Source organism: Rhododendron vialii, chromosome 1a (assembly GCF_030253575.1).
Source record: "Rhododendron vialii isolate Sample 1 chromosome 1a, ASM3025357v1".
NCBI classification, from domain to species: domain Eukaryota; kingdom Viridiplantae; phylum Streptophyta; class Magnoliopsida; order Ericales; family Ericaceae; genus Rhododendron; species Rhododendron vialii.
In genome coordinates this window covers 19,975,084-19,997,902 of record NC_080557.1, presented here as the reverse complement: position 1 = coordinate 19,997,902, position 22,819 = coordinate 19,975,084, and the positions used below count along the sequence as shown (strand labels likewise).

Here is a 22,819-nt window from a genome sequence, read left to right as displayed (position 1 = left end):
ATTAAGGAAATGACTTTTTGAAGCAAAATATAATTAACTTGACTTTTTAAAAAAATCTCCAATCGGTCTTTAAAAGAAAAAATATAATCAACTTTTTCGCCCAATTTTTTTCCTTAAATGCCTATATATATAGATAGTATAGATTAAAATTAACGAATGAAAAAAAAATTAAAAATCCCCCCATGCCCATATGAAGAGAACCGAGAGAACAAAATCTGCACACGAAATTACAAGAAATTTTTCGGTGCCAGGTAGGTGTATCCCACGTGGTACCCGCTAGACACATTTGGGCCGTCCAGTGTATTTTTTGACGAATTGGATTGAAACCATCTCTCCTCTCACCCCAATACTTTCTCTCTCTCCAAATTTGAGCCGTCCAAAAATATAATGGACAGCTCGAATTCGTCGAGCGGGTACCACGTGATATCCCACCCAGCATTGAATTTTTTTTCATGACGAGAGATTACTAATAATACCGAAAGTTAGCTGTGCCTGTAAAGCTACTCTAAACCTCTTTTTCCCGCTTTCAGTTCGGATGGCCAAACGTCGGCCTCGTCATCACATAAAAGTCATAAACACGCCTATCCGTTACTCCTTTTTTCCCCCTTTTTTAAAATACCACATCAATTTCCAATTTCCAATTACTACTAAAAACCAACCAACCCTCTGGCCCATTTTCCACCACCTCATATCCAAAAGAACCACATAGAAAACCGCTTGCCCTGTTGTATCTAGTAGTATCTACAATCAGTTGTGTGTGTATAGAGAGAGAGAGAGAGAGAGAGAGAGAGGCCTGCCAATCTGCCATGACGTTGGTTTTGTAGCAGATCTTGAAAACCCTACCTAGTCTTATCGGTCCAAGTAACCCGCACATTCTCTTCGAGAAATTGATTCAGCTATTTCAAGAACTCGCTCGAGGCCCTTCGTTTGATTACATTTCGTTTCGAATAGGCAGAACAATGTGCCGTTCTTGAATCCACTGTGCGTGAATCTTTTGTAATTGGTGTCGTTTGCTCTGTTTTTCTCTAAGCGAGTTGTCAGATTCCAGGGATTTGAGTGCGTATTAGATAAGCTTTTGTTCGTCAATGGCGGTTTAGTTGCTCTTTTTCCAAGGCCGAAGCGAAATGGATGATCGAGGCGGTGGCTCATTTGTAGCTGTTAGGAGGATTTCGCAAGGCCTCGACCGAGGCAACCCCTGCCATTCTGCTTCTGGTATAATCTTTCTCTCTCTGGCTATGCATACATATATAGAGATATGACTATCCGTGTGTTTCTCGGAAGTAATTTTAGAAGTTTCGGATCCATTGATAAGAACTAAGCCATGTGTAAAATTAATGCATATTTCGTGAGTGAGCTGCTTGCAGCTACTGTTTGGTATTTTGTTACGAGAAATTCTACAAGTTTCCTGATTTTTATACCATCTTATCGCCCGTTACTTGGATTAGTTTGCTGGTTCCATTGTTTAAAAGATTAGGTGGACAGAGAAATAAGGTGAAGCGTATGACGTGACTCACGTCACATATGCCGTGAAGTAAAACGGTGAACAACATATGGAAATGGGATAAAATGGTGATAAAAAGAGATATTGGAGATGAGGTATTTGTGTAGTTTCAAGTGCTTTCGAAAAGTTAGAACAGTGAGGGGTCCGTAGAATGTGGAGCTGAGTTTCTTTGCACGTTGAACTGATCCTGTGAAATTACTGTGCCGATTTTTAGTGTCATTAGTACATCCTTCTCAGTGTTAGTTTTGGTTATTCCTCTTTTCAAAAAATATTTTTGCATAGTTAATACAACCGTATTCGGAAAGTTAAACAGTGAGGGCTCAGTAGATGGTGGAGGTGGTTTTCTTTGTTATTACATAAGTTATTTGTCTGGTTTTTTGTTTGTTGTATTTTAAGTAAGTTTTATCTATCTTGAAAATTGGGTATCTGCTGTGACATTTGAAGCTCATCCTAAATGGTTCTCATATTATGATATGAAATATATGGTTATGTTGCTACTTAAAAATGTCTCGAACTGAAACTTCATTTCATTTTGATTTAGTAGCTTGTTTTTATGCAATGTGAAATTTATGATATAGTACCTTGATGCAGTAAAGGTTTAGGATAAGCTTTTGGAATTCGTCCATTAGATGCTTTTGTGGATTTTGTCTCCATGGCCATTTTCTAGCAGTATACCATGTTCAACATTGGTTCATGCATCAATATGTAGCTTTGGGTCACAGAGAATATGTTTAATGAGTTACCTGCAGAAAAAAATAAGTTGAGCTTGTTGCAGATAGTGTTATGAGGACTTTGTTCTCTTTCTCTGGCTTATTGCATGGTTTGGTTGGTAGGAGTTTACCTATGATTGGGGGCGGTACTGAACTTCTATTTCTCCTTACATTTGTGATTCTCTTTGTCTATCTAGTGTTTGTTTTCAACTACTACTCAATTACCTTTTGTGTCCAATTTCCCATGGGTCACCTCATTAGGGGGGAGATTTTGTGTCATTTCCATGAAGCTGTTCTAACATTAACGTACTGATTTATAGATAATAAATTTTGTTTTCTTAGTTATCCCGTAACAGCTAATTTAAGAGACCTGATTTTAGTTCTGATTTCTTTTCACCTTTTTTCCCCAGTCCCCTTTTCAGCTTGTTTTCATATTTTCAAACATAATCATGATATTATCAAAGTTTGATTTGGAGTTTATTCCGATCGACTGCATGATCTGTTAACCTTACACACTCCCTCCGTCCCAAATTGCTTGCCCCTTTTGGGTAGCCGTCTATGAAGCACGGATACTCCGAAACTAGTCACGTACGAGTATCGGATACGTGAGGGATACGGATACGCGCCTGATACGCCCCGATATGTATCGGATATGGCAAATAAGTATCCTGCATTTAAATTAAATATTTTTTATTTCGGATACGTGAGGGATACGGCAGGATACGTTTAGGATACGGCGGGGGTTAAAATGAAATTTTTTAAAGAATCAAGTACAAATTAAAAGGGAAAAATTGTAATAATAGCATCACTAAAAATATAAAACTTAGGAAATTATGCACATCAATAGATCATTCCATGAACCGGTCGATATTTTCCTACCCTAGATCGCTTGAACCTTTGATCACAAGGTTTTCTCTCTGTTTTACTGGTGTGGGTTTCTATTGTTTACATTATATAATAAATTATATCTAATACATACACTGGTACATAGATATATGTGTATATATATGAAGTATATTATATGCATACTGATTAGTCTATTGCCTACTAATCTGTATTTTTTTTCTTTTTTACAAAATTCTAATCTTTTGGATGATAAGTTCCTACTCTTTTGAGATTGACATGTACTTCATGCTTGGTATTAGCAATTCAACTACTCTTTTATTTCTTATGACTTCACTTTTATGCCTAGGAGACTAATAATTATAAAAATATATAATTTATACAGCCGTATCCCCGAAGTATCCGTATCCTATTTTTTTAGATTTTGACGTATCGCCGTATCCGTATCGTGTCGTATCCGTATCCGTGCTTCATAGGTAGCCGTGCATTTTGCAAGCAAAAAATAATGTGTTTATGAGACTTTTTTTTTGAACAAAAATTTCCCCCATTTTTTCTTCTCAATGAGATCTTCAAATTGATGTAAAAATTTGTGAGAAAAAATCCATGCTTGTACCTTATTTTTGCGTGCAAAATGCACACAGTTTTCAAAAAGGCAAGCAATTTGGGAATGAGGGAGTATCAGTTTTGAGGCTCGTCTTGATGATTTTGTTTTAGGAATTAAGCATGAGGCATGCATGCTCAACAACTGTAAGCAATTTCGACTTTGTATGGGAGAGCAATGAATTGAGTGATATTTTCCTTGTCATGTTATGTTGTTGTTTCAGAGTAACACTTCATTTTGACGTGGCAATGGCTCTGTGCTGTTACAGCTGAGGTTGTAGCAGGATCAGCGGCATGGCTTGGTAGAGGTCTTTCTTGTGTTTGTGCCCAAAGGAGAGAGAGTGATGCCCGCCCTTCATTTGATTTGACTCCTGCCCAGGTACACTATTTTTAAATTTTTAAATAACTTCTTGTTATTCCCGTCATCGTGATCATTCTCTTTCGCCTCTGTGGCATCCTGTTTGTTTAGGATTTGTAACCTCTTATTAAAGAGTCTCTGGGAATTTTTTGTTTAGAAAAGATATCATTCAATGTCATTGTTGAATCGTGCTTGATTTCAATTCTTAGGAGGGCTTCTCATCCTTCTTGACATTAACCATTTCGTAGTTAAATATTTCTTCTTTGTCAATGTAATGGTATGGAGATCTTTACTAGAATTTTGATTAGGGTAGCACTAGTATTCAGCACTAGAAACATTTCTTAGTTAAATATTTCTTCTTTGTCAATGAATGATAGCTGAATCTTTACCTTGTGAGAACAACTGGAGCAACTAAAAAGTTTGCGTCTGAATGATGTTTTACACACCATGATCATCTCTGTGTGTGTGTGTGTGTGTGTGTGTGTTTATTTGGTGTATTTCTCAGCTCTGTTGTGGCCCAATATGGTGATTATGGAATAATGACCTGAAGTCCTTGATATTGCTTCACTTCGTGTCAGGAGGAATGTTTACAAAGGCTACAGAATCGTATAGATGTCGCCTATGATAGTTCAGTTCCAGAACACCAGGTGCTCTTCTTGCTCAGTGAAATGTATAAAATTTGTGGAGACAAACTGCATGTTTTCATGATTTTTCAATTGCAACAGTAATTTAACTTGTTTAATTCAGTGTGTTCGGTATTTTGTAAAGCAACTTGAATAGCGAGCGTCTGTGTTCATTCATTTTTTCTTGCTGCTGTGCTGTTGTAGGAAGCTTTGAAGGCTTTGTGGAATGCTTCTTTTCCTGAAGAAAAACTTCGGGGTTTCATATCTGAACAGTGGAAGGAAATGGGCTGGCAAGGAAAAGATCCATCTACTGACTTTAGGTAGCACTATTTCCTTTGTTTTGCCCCAATTTTTAGTCTGATTTTTGTTTGGTAGGCTGCTTATTCTTCCATCTCTGCTGTTTTTGATACTCGTACATGGGTTCTCTTGCAGGGGTGGTGGTCTTATATCACTGGAGAACTTGCTGTACTTTGCTAGGAACTTTCAAGTATGTCTAATTCTCTTCTATGCATTATGTCTTCTCCATTGCCTTCCTGTCTATCTCTATCTCTTTATTTTAACTTACTTCCTAGCAGGGAGAAGTGGAAGAAAAGAAAGGGAAAGTAGCGGATGAAATTGTCTATCTTGAGAAATCTCTCTAAAAAATAATACTCCTGTATTTTAGGATATAGTGGTTGAATTACTTATCAACTCTTTTCATTCCACAAAAGATGGATAACCTGCTTTTCCCCCTAGAGATATTATTTTTATCTCTCCTACCCTCGATTCATTTTGTTTATCCATTTTTTTGTGCGAGATTGCTCAACCAAACAAGGATGGTGGTGTATGCCATTAAGGTAGCACCCCCATTTCCAATGCCACAATAACCATCAATGGATTCAGCACATTCACCATACTGCCAGTGTGGGCTTTGTACTTCATAACATTCAGGGCAGGGTGTCAATACCTGCCACTCCTTTTCAGAACCCTTATGCAAACATGTAAATAATAATGCTATGAATAAAGGGTAAAGAATGAGTGTACTAGGGGAGAAAGCTACTTGCATCTAATAACCATCATGATTACATGTAAGAGGAATGGTGGACTATTTCGTCAGAAAGAAGTTCCTGATAAGAATGTTGAAGAAAAACTGAAAATTATTATGTTGAGCAGCAAAAAATTGTGAATTGTATTATGTGAAATTCAGGTACTGATGTTATGTGCATGTTTGTGCCAGATTCTCATTCCCGAGGACACCAGGCCACATCCTTTCATTCCTTTAGGGTGGATAAGAGGACATAGAGCACATCACTTCTAATCCAAAACTTTTGTTAGTGTCTGGATTAAGAATGTATTGAGCAACCTCTAAAAGTTTGCCATGCCGATGTAGAACGACTATCAGCACTTTGTTACGTTGGATGTGATTTGTGGTTTATAACCTCGAGTTCGTGGAATGATTACATTTGATAGTAGATTTCGTTATTGGATAAACTGTTAGAAATAAACTTAATTATCAAGTGGGGTTTGAGTATTGTGTGTCGAGAGACAAAATGAGAGTGGGAGAGTTAAGTGGGGAGCGTTAAGTGAGGTGGCCTAGCCAGAGGTTTGTGCTGGTATTTAAGTCAATGGTCAGAAATTAGGTTTGGTTCTGTGGATGTGATTTGTTTGGAGAGTATATAACTAAATGTGGTGTGCTGGTTTATCGATGTAGGACCTGGTAGTGCTCTGGTTCGGATTTGGGCTAGGGCTCTTCCACATTATCTGTCCTGTGCAATGAACACCGCCCATTAGCACCTAACTCTCGAGTCGACCTGGAAGGCACTCCTATAGTTAACTAAGTATCTGGAGGTCGGCGAAGAGTATGGAAGTTCTAGGGTTAGAGTGAGCGGCATACCTCTTAGGATTTATCCTTTTCCCTTATATATAACCTCCAAACTTGCCCTCCAAATATGCAAGTGTTCGGCACGCGAGGTAACCCCCTCGGCTGATGTCACCTATGACGTGGGCCGGAAGACAGTTATGCTCACATGTGTGAACCACATTCCATAAATCACACGGGTCAAATTGGTCAAGACCCGGGCGGTTGTACCCGAAGCATATGGTCCAGGTATGTAGAAGAGTCGGTGGGATACCCTTTGGCAAAAACCCACCATTCGGCCGAACTTAGTCGCTGCATGCTCTGCAACTCATAGCTCGCCGAGCTCCTCAAGGTCAAGTGATTCGGCCCATCAAGGGCTCAGCAGTCCGGCCATGTGTGAGTTGTGTAAGAGTTTGAGAGTGATGTGGATAGTAACGCAAATCTTGGTCTGAATATTTGTGAAGTTCCACCAAATGAGATACTGAGAATTTGTTTGGCAGCTTTGATTTGTTATGCTCCATATTTCCAAGTATATTAAATCTTGAAACTATTGAAATATCTCATGACTGAAAGACGTAACTGCAAAGGCTAAATTTGACAGCAGCCTGAGCTTGAGCGTAGGAGAATTGGCTATTGCATGCGCATTGCTGCTTCCTATGCATCTACTCATGTGTTCAGCAAAAACTCACTCTTCTCTACATTTTTTTTATCCCTGGTGCCCATGTAGTCAAACTCTGGTATCTGTTTTATTGTAGCTCATGGTATGGATGTCACGATTCATCCATTTAACCCTTGCTATTTACATTTTCAGAAATCCTTTCAAGATCTTCTCCGCAAGCAGGTAGGTGACAGGGCCATGTGGGAATATCCATTTGCTGTTGCTGGTGTGAACATCACATTCATGCTTATTCAGATGCTCGATCTTGAAGCAGGTTTTTCTTCTGTTTTTCTTACTTTTTTCCTGTGTCTATTCTTTCCTCTGGCAAGTTTCATAGTCGTTATATTTTTACTTGTTAAGAGACTATTATTAGCTAACCATATGAACGATTTTCAATGAAACGTTCTTTTGCTTCTTGCTATTTCACTGTGGTGTCTATTGCACAAGCAGTTATTTTGTCCCCGCAGGAAGATAATTGTCTCTGGTCTCCCCACCTAAAAAATTTTGTTTTGGCATAAAGCGTCATATAAAAGGATTCAATAGGGCAAGGGCGTCATAATTTATTTAACAATGGAAATGTATTGGATTTACATCAGATTCAGTTCATCTGCTAATTATGTACAAATATGCAGTAAAGCCACGAACTATGGTGGGAGCAACCTTCTTGAAGTTTCTTTCAGGTAAGAAGGACGTTGTGTTGAGACCCCAATACTTACTAACCTTCATCAACTTCTTGTTATTGGAAAAATAAAGGACATGAATGAATTGGTTTTATTATAGGAGCAAAGCACTCCCCTCCATTTAGTTTCATTCCTGATTACCTGATTTTAAATGTATACGTAATGGTGATTTTTTTTTTTTTTAACTTTCAGAAAACGAATCCGCATTCGACCTTCTCTACTGCATCACATTCAAGCTGATGGATCATCAATGGCTTGCCATGCATGCATCATACATGGACTTCAATGTAAGTGTTCTTTGATGAGCAAGACGGTACAAATGAGTTTAAAAAAATACTTGAAGTACATGAGTTCATATTGTGGTTTGGAATGCATGCTTTACAGCAATGATCAGGGTTCCAAAAGTCCCCGCCTAGGCGCTAGGCGGGGGTCCAACGCCTAGGCAATGCTGTTTAAGATCCACCTTAGCTGTCCCTTGAATCGCTTCACCAAGGTGGCAACCTCCAATATGCTCTGCATGTGACCTTATGCATTTTTATTGGCAGTATCTTATATTTTGTTTTAACTCTAGACAAAATGCTGTTTAAAAATCCAATGTTAGAACCACCTTTACATCTTGACAAAGCAAGGATTTGAATCAGGATCAGTGCCATATATCCACGGGCTACTGAATGGTTAATGAAATTATACGAGGGACACTACCTGTAACCGAATCTTAGCTGTTGCCTGTCATAATCTCTGCATGTGGCAATTTATGGGATAGAAAGATTCTAGCAGAAGATCTGCGTACTAGATTCAATATCGCTTTGGCTTTGCGGCCTTGAAAATCAGCAAAATCATAATTTTTGTTGGTTCAAGTTTTGTTATTTAGCTGCAAAGACTGTTCCTGTTGCTTTATGAAGCATGTTTGAATGTGTGTGATTTAGTTCCTTGAATCTTTAAAACAAAATTCGTAGTGATTTCTCATCGAATTTTCAGAAGTACTTTCTGGCTTATGCCAACATCTGTTATTTATATTTTTGGATTTAATTTTGACTAATTGTTATTTTATTTTTGAAAGTGGTTGATCATTTTGTTTAGTGAATCTTGAAACCAAATTTCTAGCACTTTGTTTCCAATTATTCTGATGTACTGATTGTTTGTGCTAACAGTTGTGTCTTCTGGAAAAACAAAATTCTTGAATAATTTTTCATTATTTCATTTTCATTGCAGACGGTCATGAAAGCGACACGTCGTCAGCTAGAAAGGGAGCTTCTGCAGGAAGACATAACACGGCTTGAAGACTTACCCTCCTATGCCCTTCTTAGACGGTAGCCTAGTACTAGTATTCGTAAGATTTTGAGGGCTCTTGTAAGCAAGAATCCAGCCATCATCTGATAAATTCTTTTCCTGTGTGGGTCTTTTTACACTTCTGATTTGATTTTGGTGTTGAGTTTGTGTGATCAATCGGGTTCAGATTTGGTTAATGGCAAGTACAAGATGAAGACCTTTCCATTGTTTCTGAATTTGGCCCCTATATGCTGGGGGAAATGCTTTTCCCTCGTCTTCCAAACTGAACCACCTCCTTTTTTTTGTCGATCAGTCCAAATTGACAACTAGAATGGGTTTTCATTGGAACTTACATTACATGGTTTTGCCCAAACAATGCATGTAGGGTACCCCTTGTGATGAGTATGGATGATAAAGCTGCAGAAGGAAGTGAACAGGAAATTGAATTGGGGCTGTAAGTTCAATTGCATGATATGGCTATTGATTTGAAATCTTGGACTTGAACTCCTCTTCTGCTGTGGAAACACTAATCTATTCTTATATGGAGAGCACACTTTGGTTTGGACTCCAAATTTAGGCTGGCTTAGAATCTTTCTCAATGAGTCCATCACCATAAAGGATTCCCATTTTTTCCTCAGGTCCCCAAAGATCTCAAGTGACCGATCTGGCAGAACAACTCAAAAGATAAAGAAGTCTCATTAATTGTTTCATGTTTGTTCTATGATCGAAGCACCATTTGAACACATTAAGGCTCCACTGCCTGATATAATTTCATCTCAATATCGATATAGATAGGTTCTATAAGACAATTACTTAGAAGTACACTTTGTACAACAATTCTTCTTATCTGACAGAAAAGGACCCCCTCACACCGACTTACATGGGCTCCTAAATCCCAAGTTTATCTAGGAAGAGTGAGTCTACTTATATTAGTGTCTATAATTGATTTCTTCTTTAGAATACTAATTAATAGGGCCACATCGATAAGTGCTACAAGATCTCATGCACCGGAATCCATGATTACAGACCCGACTCCATTATTATGGGACGTTTTCTTTTCCAAGTGAAATCTCCTAGTAGATGCACGAGTGAAAACGTACTTTTGTTGTTGTGGAATAAGAAGCTTTTGTGCCTTAATGCATGTATTGAATTTATTCAGAACTATTAGACCGGGATCCACTTTGTCGGGAAGATGAGTCGAAGCAATAACAAGAATATTTCGCTAATATACCGAGGGACAAGAAGCCATTCGACTTCCACACATGCATATCATGAATGTGAAATCCATATTATGCAAGAAGACCAAGGAGAGATTGCTTTTGCTAATTCAAATTGAAGATCGATATGAAATCGATCTTTTTTTGAAATCGTAACCATCTCCAGAGTTTGTCCCTCTACTATACGCCAAGGTAGCTTCTCTAGCTTCGTCTCAAGGTGTATATTTTACTCTTTGAAACAATCACATCCTAAATAACTAGGGACAAAACAGGGGCTAAGTGTGACTGCAGAAAGTCCCCTTAGGGGCTAAGGCTGAGCTTAGCCCAAGGAAACTTGCCTTTATACCTTCGGTTTGAGCTAGGATGAGGACGGATGAGTGTGGGGATGATGAAGACTAAGTGGGGGAGGGTTCCAAAGCTAGTAGTATACTAAGCTTGGAAAGTGAGGAAGAATGGAATTTTGGTAGAGAGAGAAAGAATGTCAAGAGAATATCAGAGTAACTTTCTCAAGACTTTGAGGAATAATGGGTGTAAGGCCCTTTTCATCTAAGAGAAGGGGTGTATTTATAGGCAAAAACCAAGGAATATCAATGCAAATGGGGGAGGTGGCTTCTAGACCGGCTAGAAGTTCTGCCAAGCCGTTTTTTAGTTGTGGCTCAAATAAGCGTGGCTGACAACTTTCTGAGCCATTCAGAACTTTTCCAGAAACGCCATGCGGGATACCTCATAACCACGTGCGGTTTAAAAAAAATTATTATACCGCGCGGTGTAGTGGTGTCCCGTATAGGGTTCTAGGTCAAATTCTAGGCTCCGGCTGGTTTTGGGCTTTTCTAGGCTTTTAGGTTTTTCTGGGCTTTGGGAGTCCATATTTAAGCTCTTGAAAGTATTATTTCTTTTATTTCATCATTAGGGCATTTAAAGAACCTTCGAGGTCCGGATTGGGGTGTCTACAACTATAAACTGCTTGGTTTGGTCTTGGGCGTGCACTGGTCCTTCTAAAGCCCAGAAGGGGGTAAAAACAGAGGCTGTGGGCAAAGTAGATATGTTGCTTTTCAAATGTTTGGCCGTAATCTCGTTGCTAAGTTATTGTTATTTCAATATATTAGTTGGATTCAAATCGTTAACTTGCTAGTTACAGGAACAGGTTCACGGCAGACAAATGAGTTTTCGTTAATCAAAATTATGACCATCTCATCTCAAATCCGAACATTTTTTTTTTTCCCGCGGAAATCCGAACATTGAGTAATGCAAAAAGCAACATATCTTCTTGGTTCATGCTATAATCAATTTGATAATAGTTGGTTGGTGGTACTCTTTTTCCTAGCAGTTTATGAGACCAACTTTTTCTGTTTCTTGCTAGATTATTGGATGACTCAACGCTTAAAAAGCTGGAAGTTCTTTGCGTTAAGGGTATGGATTTGTTTCTCTTATTTTTGGCAGAATTGAGATACGTGACTAAACCAACCAGTCCAAACCAACAATGGAGAGACAGAGTTGAAACTGATTCTCTAATGGTCATTTTTCTGAAATTTTTCAGGAATAATATGTGGGATGGCTACAACGAGTACTTCAATAATGTCTCTTGGCCCATAGAAATGAAATTCAGTTAGAAGTTTGAAAGGCCTTTTCTCCTTGGGTTATGGCCAACTCTAGCGAGGTTGTACCCTGTTCTGGCCTAATTGTAGTTCAATTTTTTGGATTGTGTCTCTGTCGTTTTTTTTTTGAAAAAAAAATTAAATAGTGCATGTAATTTAGGATCTGAACAATTTTAATCTTAATGAATTTCGACTTTGGAGAATGATGAATGAAATAACGCCAATAGAATTTTCAGTAATTCTACAGAAAAATTAAGTCAGCGGTTCTGGTGACCTTGCTTGCCATCTTCAAGCTCCACCCAGAAAATGCTATAGGCCCCGACCAAAGGTGCACCGACCATCACGCATGGCTCACTCTGGGTTTCGCATGATGGATGATCCGAGTCCTTCAATATTTTTTCAAAATAATGTTTTGAGTGTCATTACAAAAAATTAGCTCAATCTGATACGGGAAAATTCAGCTTAATCCAATATGTGTAGGTGCTATATATAATATGAATGTAAAATTTGATAGAGCACCTACACGTACCAAATTAAGCTGATTTTTCGTGGGGCCTTTCGCAAAACTATTTAAAATTATTGAACGACTCGAATCACCTTTTGTCGATGCCCATAAAAGGGTTCGGCTCCACCCATGGCCATAGACTTGGTATCTAGAATGATTATCAGTATTCTGCAAACAATTAGGCATATTAAATGCAACCATCTTTTTCTTTCAAATAAATTGATAGTAGTTCAATTGGCATCAATTAACCGGTAAAGTCCGGAGTGATTCAGAAGATGTTCAAGATTGGCATCATAGTTTCAAACCGCTGTTATCCAAGCCATTTCAATCTTTTGGTCTTTTCGAAGAAGCTAAATTGTGGAAATGATGTCCCCAAGTAACAGGTTTGAGAAAAAGAGAAAAGATGAACAATGGATGAGGGTGATTATGGCATGGATTACTCTAGCTTGCCCTTTATAACGAAGTACTCTAGCAATTGTGGAAAACTCGGCCACGGAAAAAGATATTTTTGACATGCGCGTAACCTGCTCCAAACACCTGAGTAATAAAAGGAATAAAAATAAATAAATAGTACATGTAATTTAGGATCTGAACAAGTTTGCATCTTAATAAATTTCAACTTTGGAGAATGATAAATGAAATAACGCCAATAGAAATCCTACTGAAAAAAATTGAGCCAGTGGTTCAGGTGACCTTGCTTGCCATCTTCCGGCTCCACCCGGAAAATGCTACAAGCACCGACCGGCACGCAGGGCTCACTCCGAGTTTCGCACGGATAATCCGAGTCGTTCAAAATTATTGAATGGCTTGGATCATTTGTGCAAGACTTGGAGTGAGCCCCGCATGACTGATAGGTGAGGTGGTGGCCATGTTATTAGGTCATAATTGAAGGAGTTGTTTTGTAATTAGCTCAAAGTTGCGAACCTGTTAGTAACGTCGGTGGAATCTGTTGTATAAAGGAGTTAGGGATTGAGGGGGGAAATTGGTTAGACGGTTATCGATTCTCTCTCTTCTCTCTTTCATCTCTCCGTCTCTCTCTTGCATCTTTTTTAGGGATTGAGGGGGGAAATTGGTTAGATGGTTATCGATTCTCTCTCTTCTCTCTTTCGTTTCTCCATCTCTCTCTTGCATCTTTTTTTCCCTGTAACTCTTTCTTCTCCATTGTAATTCCTAGACTTTTCTAATCGATTTTTCATTAATAAAACCCGAAATTAGTTGAGTTTCCATTACATTTCTGTACGAAAGTTTATCAAAAAGAAGGACCACACTTGGCATATGTGCATCGATTACAGGGCTCTCAATAAAGATACTATTAAAGACAAATTTCCCATTCCGATAATTAATGAGTTATTTGATGAACTCCATGGAGCCCAATTTATTCCAAGCTAGACTTGAGATCTGGATACCACAAAATTAGAATGCACCCATCCGATGTGGAGAAAACAGCTTTTAGGACACACGAAGGACATTATGATTTTCTTGTCATGCCATTCGGTTTGACCAATGCTCCATCAACTTTTCAGAGTTTAATGAATGAGGTATATATATTCCGACCTTTTTTGAGGAAATTTGTGTTGGTGTTTTTTGATGATATTCTGGTTTATAGTAAAACTTGGTCAAACCATTTGCTTCACTTGAACAAAACCTTGTCCAAACTCAGAGACCATCAGTTTTTTGCTAAAATGTCCAAGTGTGCTTTTGGCCAAACTCAAGTGGAATATTTAGGCCATGTTATTAGTGGACAAGGAGTAGCTGCAGATCCCTCTAAAATTGAGAGTGTGATGCTTCCGGAAAAAGGAGTGGGAGCAGTTTTAATGCAGGAAGGCCAAGCGATAGCCTTCTTTAGTAAGACTTTGTCTCCTAAAAACTTGGGTCTTTCTACCTACAAGAAAGAATTGCTGGCAGTGGTTATGGCAATCACTAAATGGAGGCATTATCTGCTCGGATGACATTTTTTGATACGAACTGATCATCAAAGTTTGAAATTTTTATTGGAGCAAAGGGTAACCACCATTTTACAACAGAAATGGTTATCCAAACTTTTAGGCTTCGACTATGAGATAGTGTATAAATGTGGGAAGGAAAATAGGGCTGCTGATGCTCTTTCCAGAAGGATGGAAGAGGAGCAAGTGTTCGTTAACGATTCTGCAAATGTTTGTGCTTTGTCAGTGGTGGTGTGTGGATGGGTGAGCGATTTATAGACCAGTTGGCAACAAGATCCAGTGATCTAGAAATTAATCGCTGCTTTGATTCAAGACCCCTCAGTCTCACCCTTAATACACTTGGCAACACAACATGCTGTACTATAAGACTCGGTTAGTGGTTGGTAAATTGCAATCTTTCAAACAAAAGCTGATCCTTGAACACCATGGAACACCTACTGGGGGCCACTCTAGAGGCGAGAGAACTTATAGAAGGTTGAAGCCGGGGTTCTATTGGAAGGGTATGCAGAAAGATGTCCTAACCTATGTCTCTGAATGTGATGTTTTCCAACAAAACAAATATGAAACAGTAGCCTCTCCTGGCTTATTGCAGCCCCTACCAGTTCCACACCGACTATGGAGTGACATCTCTACGGATTTCATTGAAGGGCTGCCTAGTACCTCAAACAAATCCGTTGTGTTGGTAGTGGTGGATAGACTCAGTAAATATGCCCATTTTATCCCACTCCCACATCCTTACACTGCCACTTCAGTAGCTCTAGCTTTTCTGGATAATGTGTTCAAGTTGCATGGCCTGCCCACTTCAATTGTATCAGATAGGGACTCAGTTTTCACTAGTAAATTTTGGAAGGCATTGTTCTAGCTTCAAGCCACCCAACTAAGTTTGAGCTCTGCTTATCACCCTCAATCTGATGGGCAAACAGAGATTGTTAATAGGTGTATAGAGGGTTACTTGAGATGCATCTCTGGTGACTGACCTAAGTCTTGAGCACAATGGTTGCCCATGGCTGAGTGGTGGTATAACACTACTTTTCACATTTCTACTGAAGTTACTCCCTATGAAGCTTTATATGGTCAAAGCCCACCAAGTCATAAGTATTATACTCCTGGTGGCACATCAGTGGCTGCTGCTGATGCTTTACTTCATGACAGAGATGCCGCTTTGCGGCTACTCAAGGAGTGTTTAGCTCAAAGTTGGGTGGGGGAATGATAGGCGAGGTGGTGGCCATGTTATTAAATCATAATTGAAGGAGTTGTTTTGCAATTAGTTCAAAGTTGCGAACCTGTTAGTAACGTCGGTGGAATCTGTTGTATAAAGGAGTTAGGGATTGAGGGGGGAAATTGGTTAGACGGTTATCGATTCTCTCTCTTCTCTCGTTCGTCTCTCCATCTCTCTCGCATCTTTTTTTCCCTGCAACTCTTTCTTCTCCATTGTAATTCCTGGACTTTTGTAATCGATTTTCCTTTAATAAAACCTGAAATTAGTTGAGTTTCCATTACATTTCTGTACAAAAGTTTATCAATGACAGTTGGTGCACCTTTGGTCGGTGGCCATAGAAGGGTTCGGCTCCACCCATGGCCATGGACTTGTATCTGGAATGATTATCAATATTCTGCAAACAATTAGGCATATTAAAATGCAACCATATATTTCTTTCAAATAAATTGGTAGTACTTCAATTATCAATTGACCATAAATCATAGGTTCAAACCGCTGTTGCCGAAGTCATTTTCAATCTTTTTGTCGTTTCGAAGAAGCAAAATTGTGGAAATGGAGATGATGTCCCCTAGTTAGAATTTTGAGTCCCAAAAAAATCAAGCTACTTAAATTCTTACTGGGGGACCTGCTGTGATGCATAAATGAGCCCCATCTCCAATTCCTAATAGCCGTGCCAAAAATCACTCTGATCCGAGATAGGGCAGACACATGAGAACGACACATGAGTGATTACCTTGGAGTTTTGTCTCAAATGCATAATAGTCTTTAAAAAAATTTCAAGACCAAACATGGTTTGGTCATGCCTATATCGATATCTAATCAGTGTGATTTTATATACTTGCCCGACAAACCAAATAAAATGAACAGCTTGAATCACTTTCTCGGATCCAGAATAGGGTCCATTTGTGTGTCATAGTTGTGCTGCTACTTGGAAAAGACCCAGCTCAACTCACAAAAACCTAATTCAATAATCGCTACTTGACTCGGGTTGATTCTAGTCGTTCACAACTGTCTAGTTGAATCCAATTTCCAATAAAGCCAAACGGTACTGGGAAGAAAATTCACAAAACAGAGACGTCCAAAAAGCTTACACATATGAATGGTGCATACAGTGTCCACAACTTTTTGACTTATGAGGAAGGAACTAGAAGAGGTCCATACAATTTAGTGAGCTCCATACACTTTCGTGAATTCAATAAAAGTGTGTGGTTGTGGAGTGGTCTCGAGCATCAAGTGGCAGTGCTCTCGGACTACTGATTTGCATTCTCTCTTGCCAACATTCAGTCGCACATAATTATCGTTGTTATAATCAAATAATAAGACATGGAAGTGCACACTTAAAAATCATAATTGAAAAAAGCAACCTCAAAAAAAGAAAAGAAAAAAGCAATGTCGGTTATCCATAAGGAACAAAGAAATAAAAAATTTGAAAAAAAACCAGAAACAGAGAATTAGCTTTTTCGAAATGTAGGGGGCCAAAGAAGTGAAAACTTCAAAAAAAAAAAAAAAACAGTTTCTTTTTCCAGAAGAGGAAAGCAACCTCAGACCATATTCCATGCTTGTCTATGAACGTAAGGTGTATTAGTTTGTTTATTTTTCGATATTTTATTGTTGGACAATGGTTTTGGTGTCTTTGAACCGATGGTTTAATAGTGTTTTCCTCCGAAAAAAAAAGAAACAAACGCCTTGGCCGTGTGATTGAGATGCGCAGGCATGTCAGGACTGTGTGGTACATGAAATCTACTGCATGTTTTTTTTTACCTCAGAGGAAGAGGACTTTACCATTTTCTCTAAGTGATGTAATGAGCGCAGTACTCGAACCTTGTAAATGCCGTAGGAATGGAAAACACTCGGGGGTTTCCATTAATGAAGAGATGAGCGCGGTGCTCAAACGTAGAGAACGTCGTTGAAGTGGAAATGCTCGGAATCTCCATTGCCGAAAATAATAAATGTTACAAGCAACTACGAAGTTGCCGAAATTCAAAAAATGTATAGAACCAAAATAAAACATAGTGTGGCCGGAGCCGAAAGAAAGAAAATTGAAGCAAGAGCTTGAAATTGTGCGGTGGTTGTACCTTTTTCTATTTTTTTGGTAAAGAGGGATTTTATACCAAAAAGATAACCAAGATACAAATGAACAAAGGGGCATACCCCCAACAAACTGTCTAGCAAACTGGAAACAGAAACGGAAACCAAAATCAAAGATATTGGCCTAACTAACTACTAGCTACAAAACTTTCTCCGAGATGTTCCAACCTCTACACAAGACTCTATTCAGAGAGCTACAGCCACAGTTTCTCCAAGAGAACACTCTATCCTGCACATCCTTAACAATCTGCTCATAAATGGAATCCGAAATGCATTGCTTGTTACCAAAGATTGAATCATTCCTAGCCTTCCAGCTGTAATACACTATCCCCGCCATAGCTAGCTTATAGAGAGAAGAAGAGAACCCTTCCTTCTTGAGGTATTGAACAGCCCAGTTAATTTCATGCTCCCACTCCCATGGACATCTAGTCATGCCAAACAAATGGAGGATTCTCCCCCAGATACAAGCTGTAAAATAATAGTTAAAAAAGAGATGTTCGTGGGATTCATTCACACTGTAACAAAAGACACACTGAGGGTCCACTCTCATCCCCCATGATAACAACCTATCCTTTGTAGATAGCCTGCCCTAGCAAACAAGCCACATGATAAAAGCCCATTTAGGAATACCTTGCTTAACCCGAATACCTTGCTTAACCCAGACAATATGAACCATGGAACTTTGGGGAGAGGGTTCCGGAGAGCCTCCCAAGCAGTTCGAACTGAGAAGATACCACTGGGGGCAATTATTAGTATCCAGTTTGGTAATTTCACTTATTAAGGAGATATTATCGTTACACATTTCACATCATTTTTTATTTTCACTTTTCAAAATTATCCTCCTCTTCTACCCATTAACCCCTTACTCAGTAACTTTTCAAGAGTAGAAAACAATAATTGTACAATACTAAAAACTTATTAACTTTTCAAAATGAATACTTATTAAGGGAGAGCTCAAAAATGAAATACTTGACTATTATTTGGTGAGGGAGGGAGTAGTTGTTTTGTTATGGTGATTGTGTGGGTATTGTTCACCCGTTAGTTGATCTTTTTTCGATCAATAATTTTCCTTTGAATCTTACAGTTCATAACGAGTTTAGGAACTCCAAATGTAAACAAACTACCAAAAAGTTCGATCAATAATTTTGCTGTGGCAAATTCTTTTTTTTTACGTTGTTCGCTATTTATTTGTACAACAAATTTTTACGTCTCGATGTGAGAAATCGAAAAAGTACAAATTTTTTGACCAAAGTTGAAAAATCTTTGAGAGGAGAGAAAACAAGGATCAAAAGTAAAATCATACGACTCAGACTTGTGAGAATGCAACCAACGGACCGTTGGTTGGACATCTTATTCTTGGTATAATAATTCAAACGAGAGGTCTAATCTAATGGACCATCCATTTGAAACACATTTTGTGACTTAAAAGGCCAGGTCTTCATTCATACCATACACTGAGGTATCACCAACCAACTTGGCTAGTGATTGAGATTTCCAAGTCAAGTCAATCGATCTGTAGCATTCCTAAGGTATCACTTATATATTTTTGCGTGTTCTATTAGATGACTAGTTCAGATCATACTTTTGGAGGGGTGCGGAGGGATGGAGTATGGAATGGAGGGGTGCTGATCCCTGATGGAATTGAGAAAAATATCTTTTTCGGTGGCCAAGAGTTTTCAACATATTGACTTGACTTGGAAGTTTGAGTCAGTGACGGATATAGCTAGAGTACTTCGTTATAGAGGGCAAGCAAGCTAGAGTACTCCCATCACTGCCATTAGCACCCTAATCCACTGCTCATCTTTTCTCTTTTTCTCAACCTGTTGTTTCTTTTTCATTTCAACAAAGGATCGATGGGGTCATTAATGTGGCTATTTCAATTCCTTCTCTATTTCTCCCAATATCAGCTTGCTTTTTCCTCATCGTCTTCCTCATCTTTTTCTTCTTCTACCCACTCTTTGTATCGTCATGACCAGACGATTTGCAACTTGAGATCCCTTGAGATTCTTGATTTGTCTCACAACAATTTGAGCGGTGCGGTTCCACAATGTTTGGGAAATTTTAGTCGTGCTCTCTCGGTTTTGAATCTGCGCTCCAATAGATTCACGGGAACCCTTCCCTTGGCATTTGCAAAGCCCAACGTACTACGAAGTCTTGATTTGAGTGGAAATCAATTTGAAGGACAACTGCCAAGATCTTTGGTAGATTGTACAAGCTTGGAAGTTCTAAACGTCGGAAACAACAAAATTAACGACACATTTCCATATTGGTTGGAGCCTCTTCCTCAGTTGCAGGTTCTTGTCATACGATCTAACCAATTTCATGGTCCCATAAACACTTTGAATAGTAAGTTTTCCTTTCCTAGGCTTCGAATCGTTGACCTGTCCCACAATGAGTTCAGTGGCCCTTTGCCAATGAGATATTTCGAACATTTCCAAGCTATGAAGAATAAAACTATGCCGGACAAAAAATACATGAGTGATGAAAATAGTTATTATCACGATTCTGTCACAGTGACACTAAAGGGCATTGAGATCGAAATGCAGAGAATTTTCACTATCTTCACAACAATCGATTTTTCATCCAACAATTTTAGCGGAGAGATTCCAAATGTCATTGGAAAGCTCAATTCCCTCATAGTGCTTAACATTTCTCATAATAGCCTTATAGGCCATATTCCAGAATCTTTGGGAAACTTGACAAGCCTTGAATCATTAGACATTTCCTCTAACAAGCTCACCGGGAGAATTCCAAGCCAATTAGTCAGTTTGACGTTTCTTGAAGTCTTGAACCTCTCATGGAACCGTCTCCATGGTCCCATACCCCTGGGTTCACAATTTAATACATTTCAGAATGGTTCATATGCTGGGAACTTAGGACTATGTGGGTTGCCATTGTCGAAGGAATGTGAAGATAATCAGACGAAAGTACATCCACCGGTGTTACTACAGGAGGAAGATGATCACAATTTTGATGGATTGTTTTGGAAAATTGTGGTGATAGGTTATGGTTGTGGAATGACACTGGGACTCTTTCTAGGATCTCTCATGTTCTTAATTGGTAGACCTAAGTTATTTGTGAGACTTGCTGAAACAGAAATGCCCAAAAAGGTGATAAGATTGAGGAGAACGCTTACAGGCACAATGGGAAGAAAAAAGTAGCAAACATTAGTCATGTTTTCAGGTATAAGCTCCTAACGCAGTACTTACAATATTTCACCATTGTTGAATTAGGTTGTAACTATGTTGGCCATTATTTATTACTCCTATTTATTTTTATTTTTTGCAATCTAATAGGTAAATTTGAAATGGCCCTCCTATAGAGTACTTCATCTGGTTACATTTTGAGGCTAGTATTCCTATCTTTCTACACGTTAGACATAATCGCGTGCAATTAACCCAGTAGAGGGTTTGCTCAGTAGTTCGAATTTTCCCACTCATGCCCAAAATTAAAACTGTGTGAATCTTCTGAGAACCAGTTACACAACTACACATGTTCAATTTAACCTGCTTTTGAACTTAAGTGAACTAGGAACAATGATTTTCACTGAAAGTGTCGTATGAATCACATGTAAGCTCACTGCTCATGGTGGGCTAGGAAATTGGCATCATGTCATTTTCCCCTGTGATCAGACACATAAAGGTGATTTCAGTCATGCAAAAATTTCTTGTAGTTGGCTCTCTTCAGAACGAAAAGGAGAAAAAGCAGTCATATCTGTGGCTCTTTTCTCTTGCTTTGTTTATCTTTATCAGATACTTCAAAAGTTAGCATAAAAAGTTCAAATTTGTTATGAAATTAGGCTCCCAAGCAGGCGCTAACTTCAAATTCCCATACAATAATTATCGGTATAGCATCCAATATGTTCATTATGCTGTTTTTGAAATTGCTTCCTCCATTTTGCCTTTATGATGATCGAATTCCAGTTTCAATCGTTAGGTACCCATAAGACTCGGGAGTTTCAAATAAGAATCGTCTTTCTTATACACTTATTTTTCCACCTTGTATACGTTGCAGGTGCCATGTCAGTAAGATATCGGCGCCTGTTTGATTGCTCGGATTAGATATACGATCGGATTTGTCTCCTAAATGTGTGTTTCTTTCGAACTACGAATAATATGTGAAAATTTGGAGCACTTATAAAATATTCTGGTTCTAGAATGATCAACCAAATTGTGTTATTTGGGCTGTTACGCATCAACCATGCATGGGTTGCGCCTCCACAAGTACTTCTTTAGGCCATGTAATCAAGTGGAATCACCTCTACATCACATACGATAGAGTAGACTAGATTTAATGCCTCGTACACAAACACACACACACACAAAAAAGGGAGGCCTAAGCCTACAGAATTATTTGGCTTTTGTATTTGAACTCACATGTTTTTCTTTCTTTCTGATATTCCCGTCACAGTGAAAGATGGAGGAAGCTCTTGTTGCCCCTTGAGATAATGTCGCAGCAATGTACAGTAAAATGAGCAAGAAAAAATGACGAGTTTGGCCTGCCTTTCTTACTATCGTTGTAAAACTTCTCGTATGAGAAGCTACGAAGTATAGGGGGTGTTGGTTTAGGTTACCTATAGCTTGTGGTTGTTTGAGATTTCAGACGTACGTTTGATTTTGTTGCATCCTTGTACTGTGGTCTGGTGCTGTTTGTGGTTTGCTTTTTTTCATCCTTTTTCCAAGTAATAATGCTATTATGCTTTGGTCTTGAACAATTTACCGGAATGAATTCCGTTGTGTGCTCTTTCTCAATTTTGTTGATTTTACTTTTCATAAATAGATTCTGGGGTAGGGGTGGAGGGTAAAAACAAATTCTTCATCAGGGATCGAGAAATAGACAGGGATGTTGGGTGGGGAGTTTGAAAATAGATAGGGATGTTAGGTACTAGGTAGGTTTAAGAATTGAAAACGTGGGATTGCTGTGTTTTAAAACCCATTTAAAACAGAGAGAATCAAGCCCATTTATTATAGACAGAATCAAGCCCATTTATTATAGACAGAATCAAACCCATTTAAAACAGAAAGAATCAAACCCAATTGCATTTTGTTTTCAAAATTAGAAGTTTTCCTGTATAGAAGTGGGATTGCTCTGTTTTCAAACCCACTTAACATCGTCGCAAGTGTTTGGGGGGAAATTGAAGCCACCAGAGAGCAATGGAACCGAGGCAGTTAGT

The 22,819-nt window shown here is 38.7% G+C and overlaps 4 protein-coding genes across 5 annotated transcripts; 3 read left to right on the top strand and 1 right to left on the bottom strand.

The window, feature by feature from the left end:
* Positions 1 to 542: 542 nt before the first annotated feature.
* On the top strand, positions 543 to 9,315 carry LOC131334442 (uncharacterized). 2 transcript variants are annotated; one of them, XM_058369463.1, is made up of 9 exons: positions 543 to 1,212; positions 3,924 to 4,033; positions 4,591 to 4,659; positions 4,840 to 4,955; positions 5,068 to 5,122; positions 7,284 to 7,404; positions 7,763 to 7,810; positions 8,003 to 8,097; positions 9,023 to 9,315. In XM_058369463.1, the coding sequence occupies exons 1-9, from the start codon at positions 1,125 to 1,127 to the stop codon at positions 9,122 to 9,124; spliced, it is 804 nt and encodes a 267-aa protein (XP_058225446.1). In that variant the 5' UTR covers positions 543 to 1,124; the 3' UTR covers positions 9,125 to 9,315. The 2 variants fall into 2 exon arrangements, with proteins under 2 accessions (XP_058225446.1, XP_058225437.1); XM_058369454.1 differs by having other exon boundaries at positions 703 to 1,212; positions 7,727 to 7,810.
* A 4,499-nt stretch (positions 9,316 to 13,814) lies between these two features.
* On the top strand, positions 13,815 to 15,549 carry LOC131329273 (uncharacterized). The gene is made up of 5 exons (XM_058362371.1): positions 13,815 to 14,309; positions 14,394 to 14,582; positions 14,749 to 15,147; positions 15,202 to 15,307; positions 15,389 to 15,549. Exons 1-5 carry the CDS (start codon positions 13,815 to 13,817, stop codon positions 15,547 to 15,549), a joined length of 1,350 nt encoding a protein of 449 aa, XP_058218354.1.
* Positions 15,550 to 17,785: 2,236 nt separating this feature from the next.
* LOC131329265 (uncharacterized) lies at positions 17,786 to 18,995 on the bottom strand. Its single transcript, XM_058362361.1, has 3 exons — positions 18,950 to 18,995; positions 18,295 to 18,368; positions 17,786 to 18,235 (listed from the first exon to the last, which is right to left on the bottom strand). The coding sequence occupies exons 1-3, from the start codon at positions 18,993 to 18,995 to the stop codon at positions 17,786 to 17,788; spliced, it is 570 nt and encodes a 189-aa protein (XP_058218344.1).
* A 169-nt stretch (positions 18,996 to 19,164) lies between these two features.
* LOC131334413 (receptor-like protein 33) lies at positions 19,165 to 22,397 on the top strand. Its single transcript, XM_058369407.1, has 2 exons — positions 19,165 to 20,829; positions 22,057 to 22,397. The coding sequence occupies exon 1, from the start codon at positions 19,500 to 19,502 to the stop codon at positions 20,805 to 20,807; it is 1,308 nt and encodes a 435-aa protein (XP_058225390.1). The 5' UTR covers positions 19,165 to 19,499; the 3' UTR covers positions 20,808 to 20,829; positions 22,057 to 22,397.
* The last annotated feature ends 422 nt before the right edge of the window (positions 22,398 to 22,819 follow it).

Excerpts from the sequence above, each read along its gene's own strand:
- LOC131329265 (XM_058362361.1), bottom strand. The coding sequence starts at position 18,995 with ATGTCCAACCAACGGTCCGTTGGTTGCATTCTCACAAGTCTGAGTC. Across the intron at positions 18,369-18,949 it reads CATTCTCACAAGTCTGAGTC|TTCGAACTGCTTGGGAGGCT; the intron begins GTATGATTTTAC and ends GTATCTTCTCAG. Across the intron at positions 18,236-18,294 it reads TATTGTCTGGGTTAAGCAAG|GGCAGGCTATCTACAAAGGA; the intron begins GTATTCGGGTTA and ends CTTGTTTGCTAG.
- LOC131334413 (XM_058369407.1), top strand. The coding sequence starts at position 19,500 with ATGGGGTCATTAATGTGGCTATTTCAATTCCTTCTCTATTTCTCCCAA.
- LOC131329273 (XM_058362371.1), top strand. The coding sequence starts at position 13,815 with ATGCACCCATCCGATGTGGAGAAAACAGCTTTTAGGACACACGAAGGA. Across the intron at positions 15,148-15,201 it reads ATGGCCTGCCCACTTCAATT|CTTCAAGCCACCCAACTAAG; the intron begins GTATCAGATAGG and ends GCATTGTTCTAG. Across the intron at positions 15,308-15,388 it reads TTACTTGAGATGCATCTCTG|TTACTCCCTATGAAGCTTTA; the intron begins GTGACTGACCTA and ends TTTCTACTGAAG.
- LOC131334442 (XM_058369454.1), top strand. The coding sequence starts at position 1,125 with ATGGATGATCGAGGCGGTGGCTCATTTGTAGCTGTTAGGAGGATTTCG. Across the intron at positions 7,811-8,002 it reads CTTCTTGAAGTTTCTTTCAG|AAAACGAATCCGCATTCGAC; the intron begins GTAAGAAGGACG and ends TTTAACTTTCAG. Across the intron at positions 8,098-9,022 it reads CATCATACATGGACTTCAAT|ACGGTCATGAAAGCGACACG; the intron begins GTAAGTGTTCTT and ends TTTTCATTGCAG.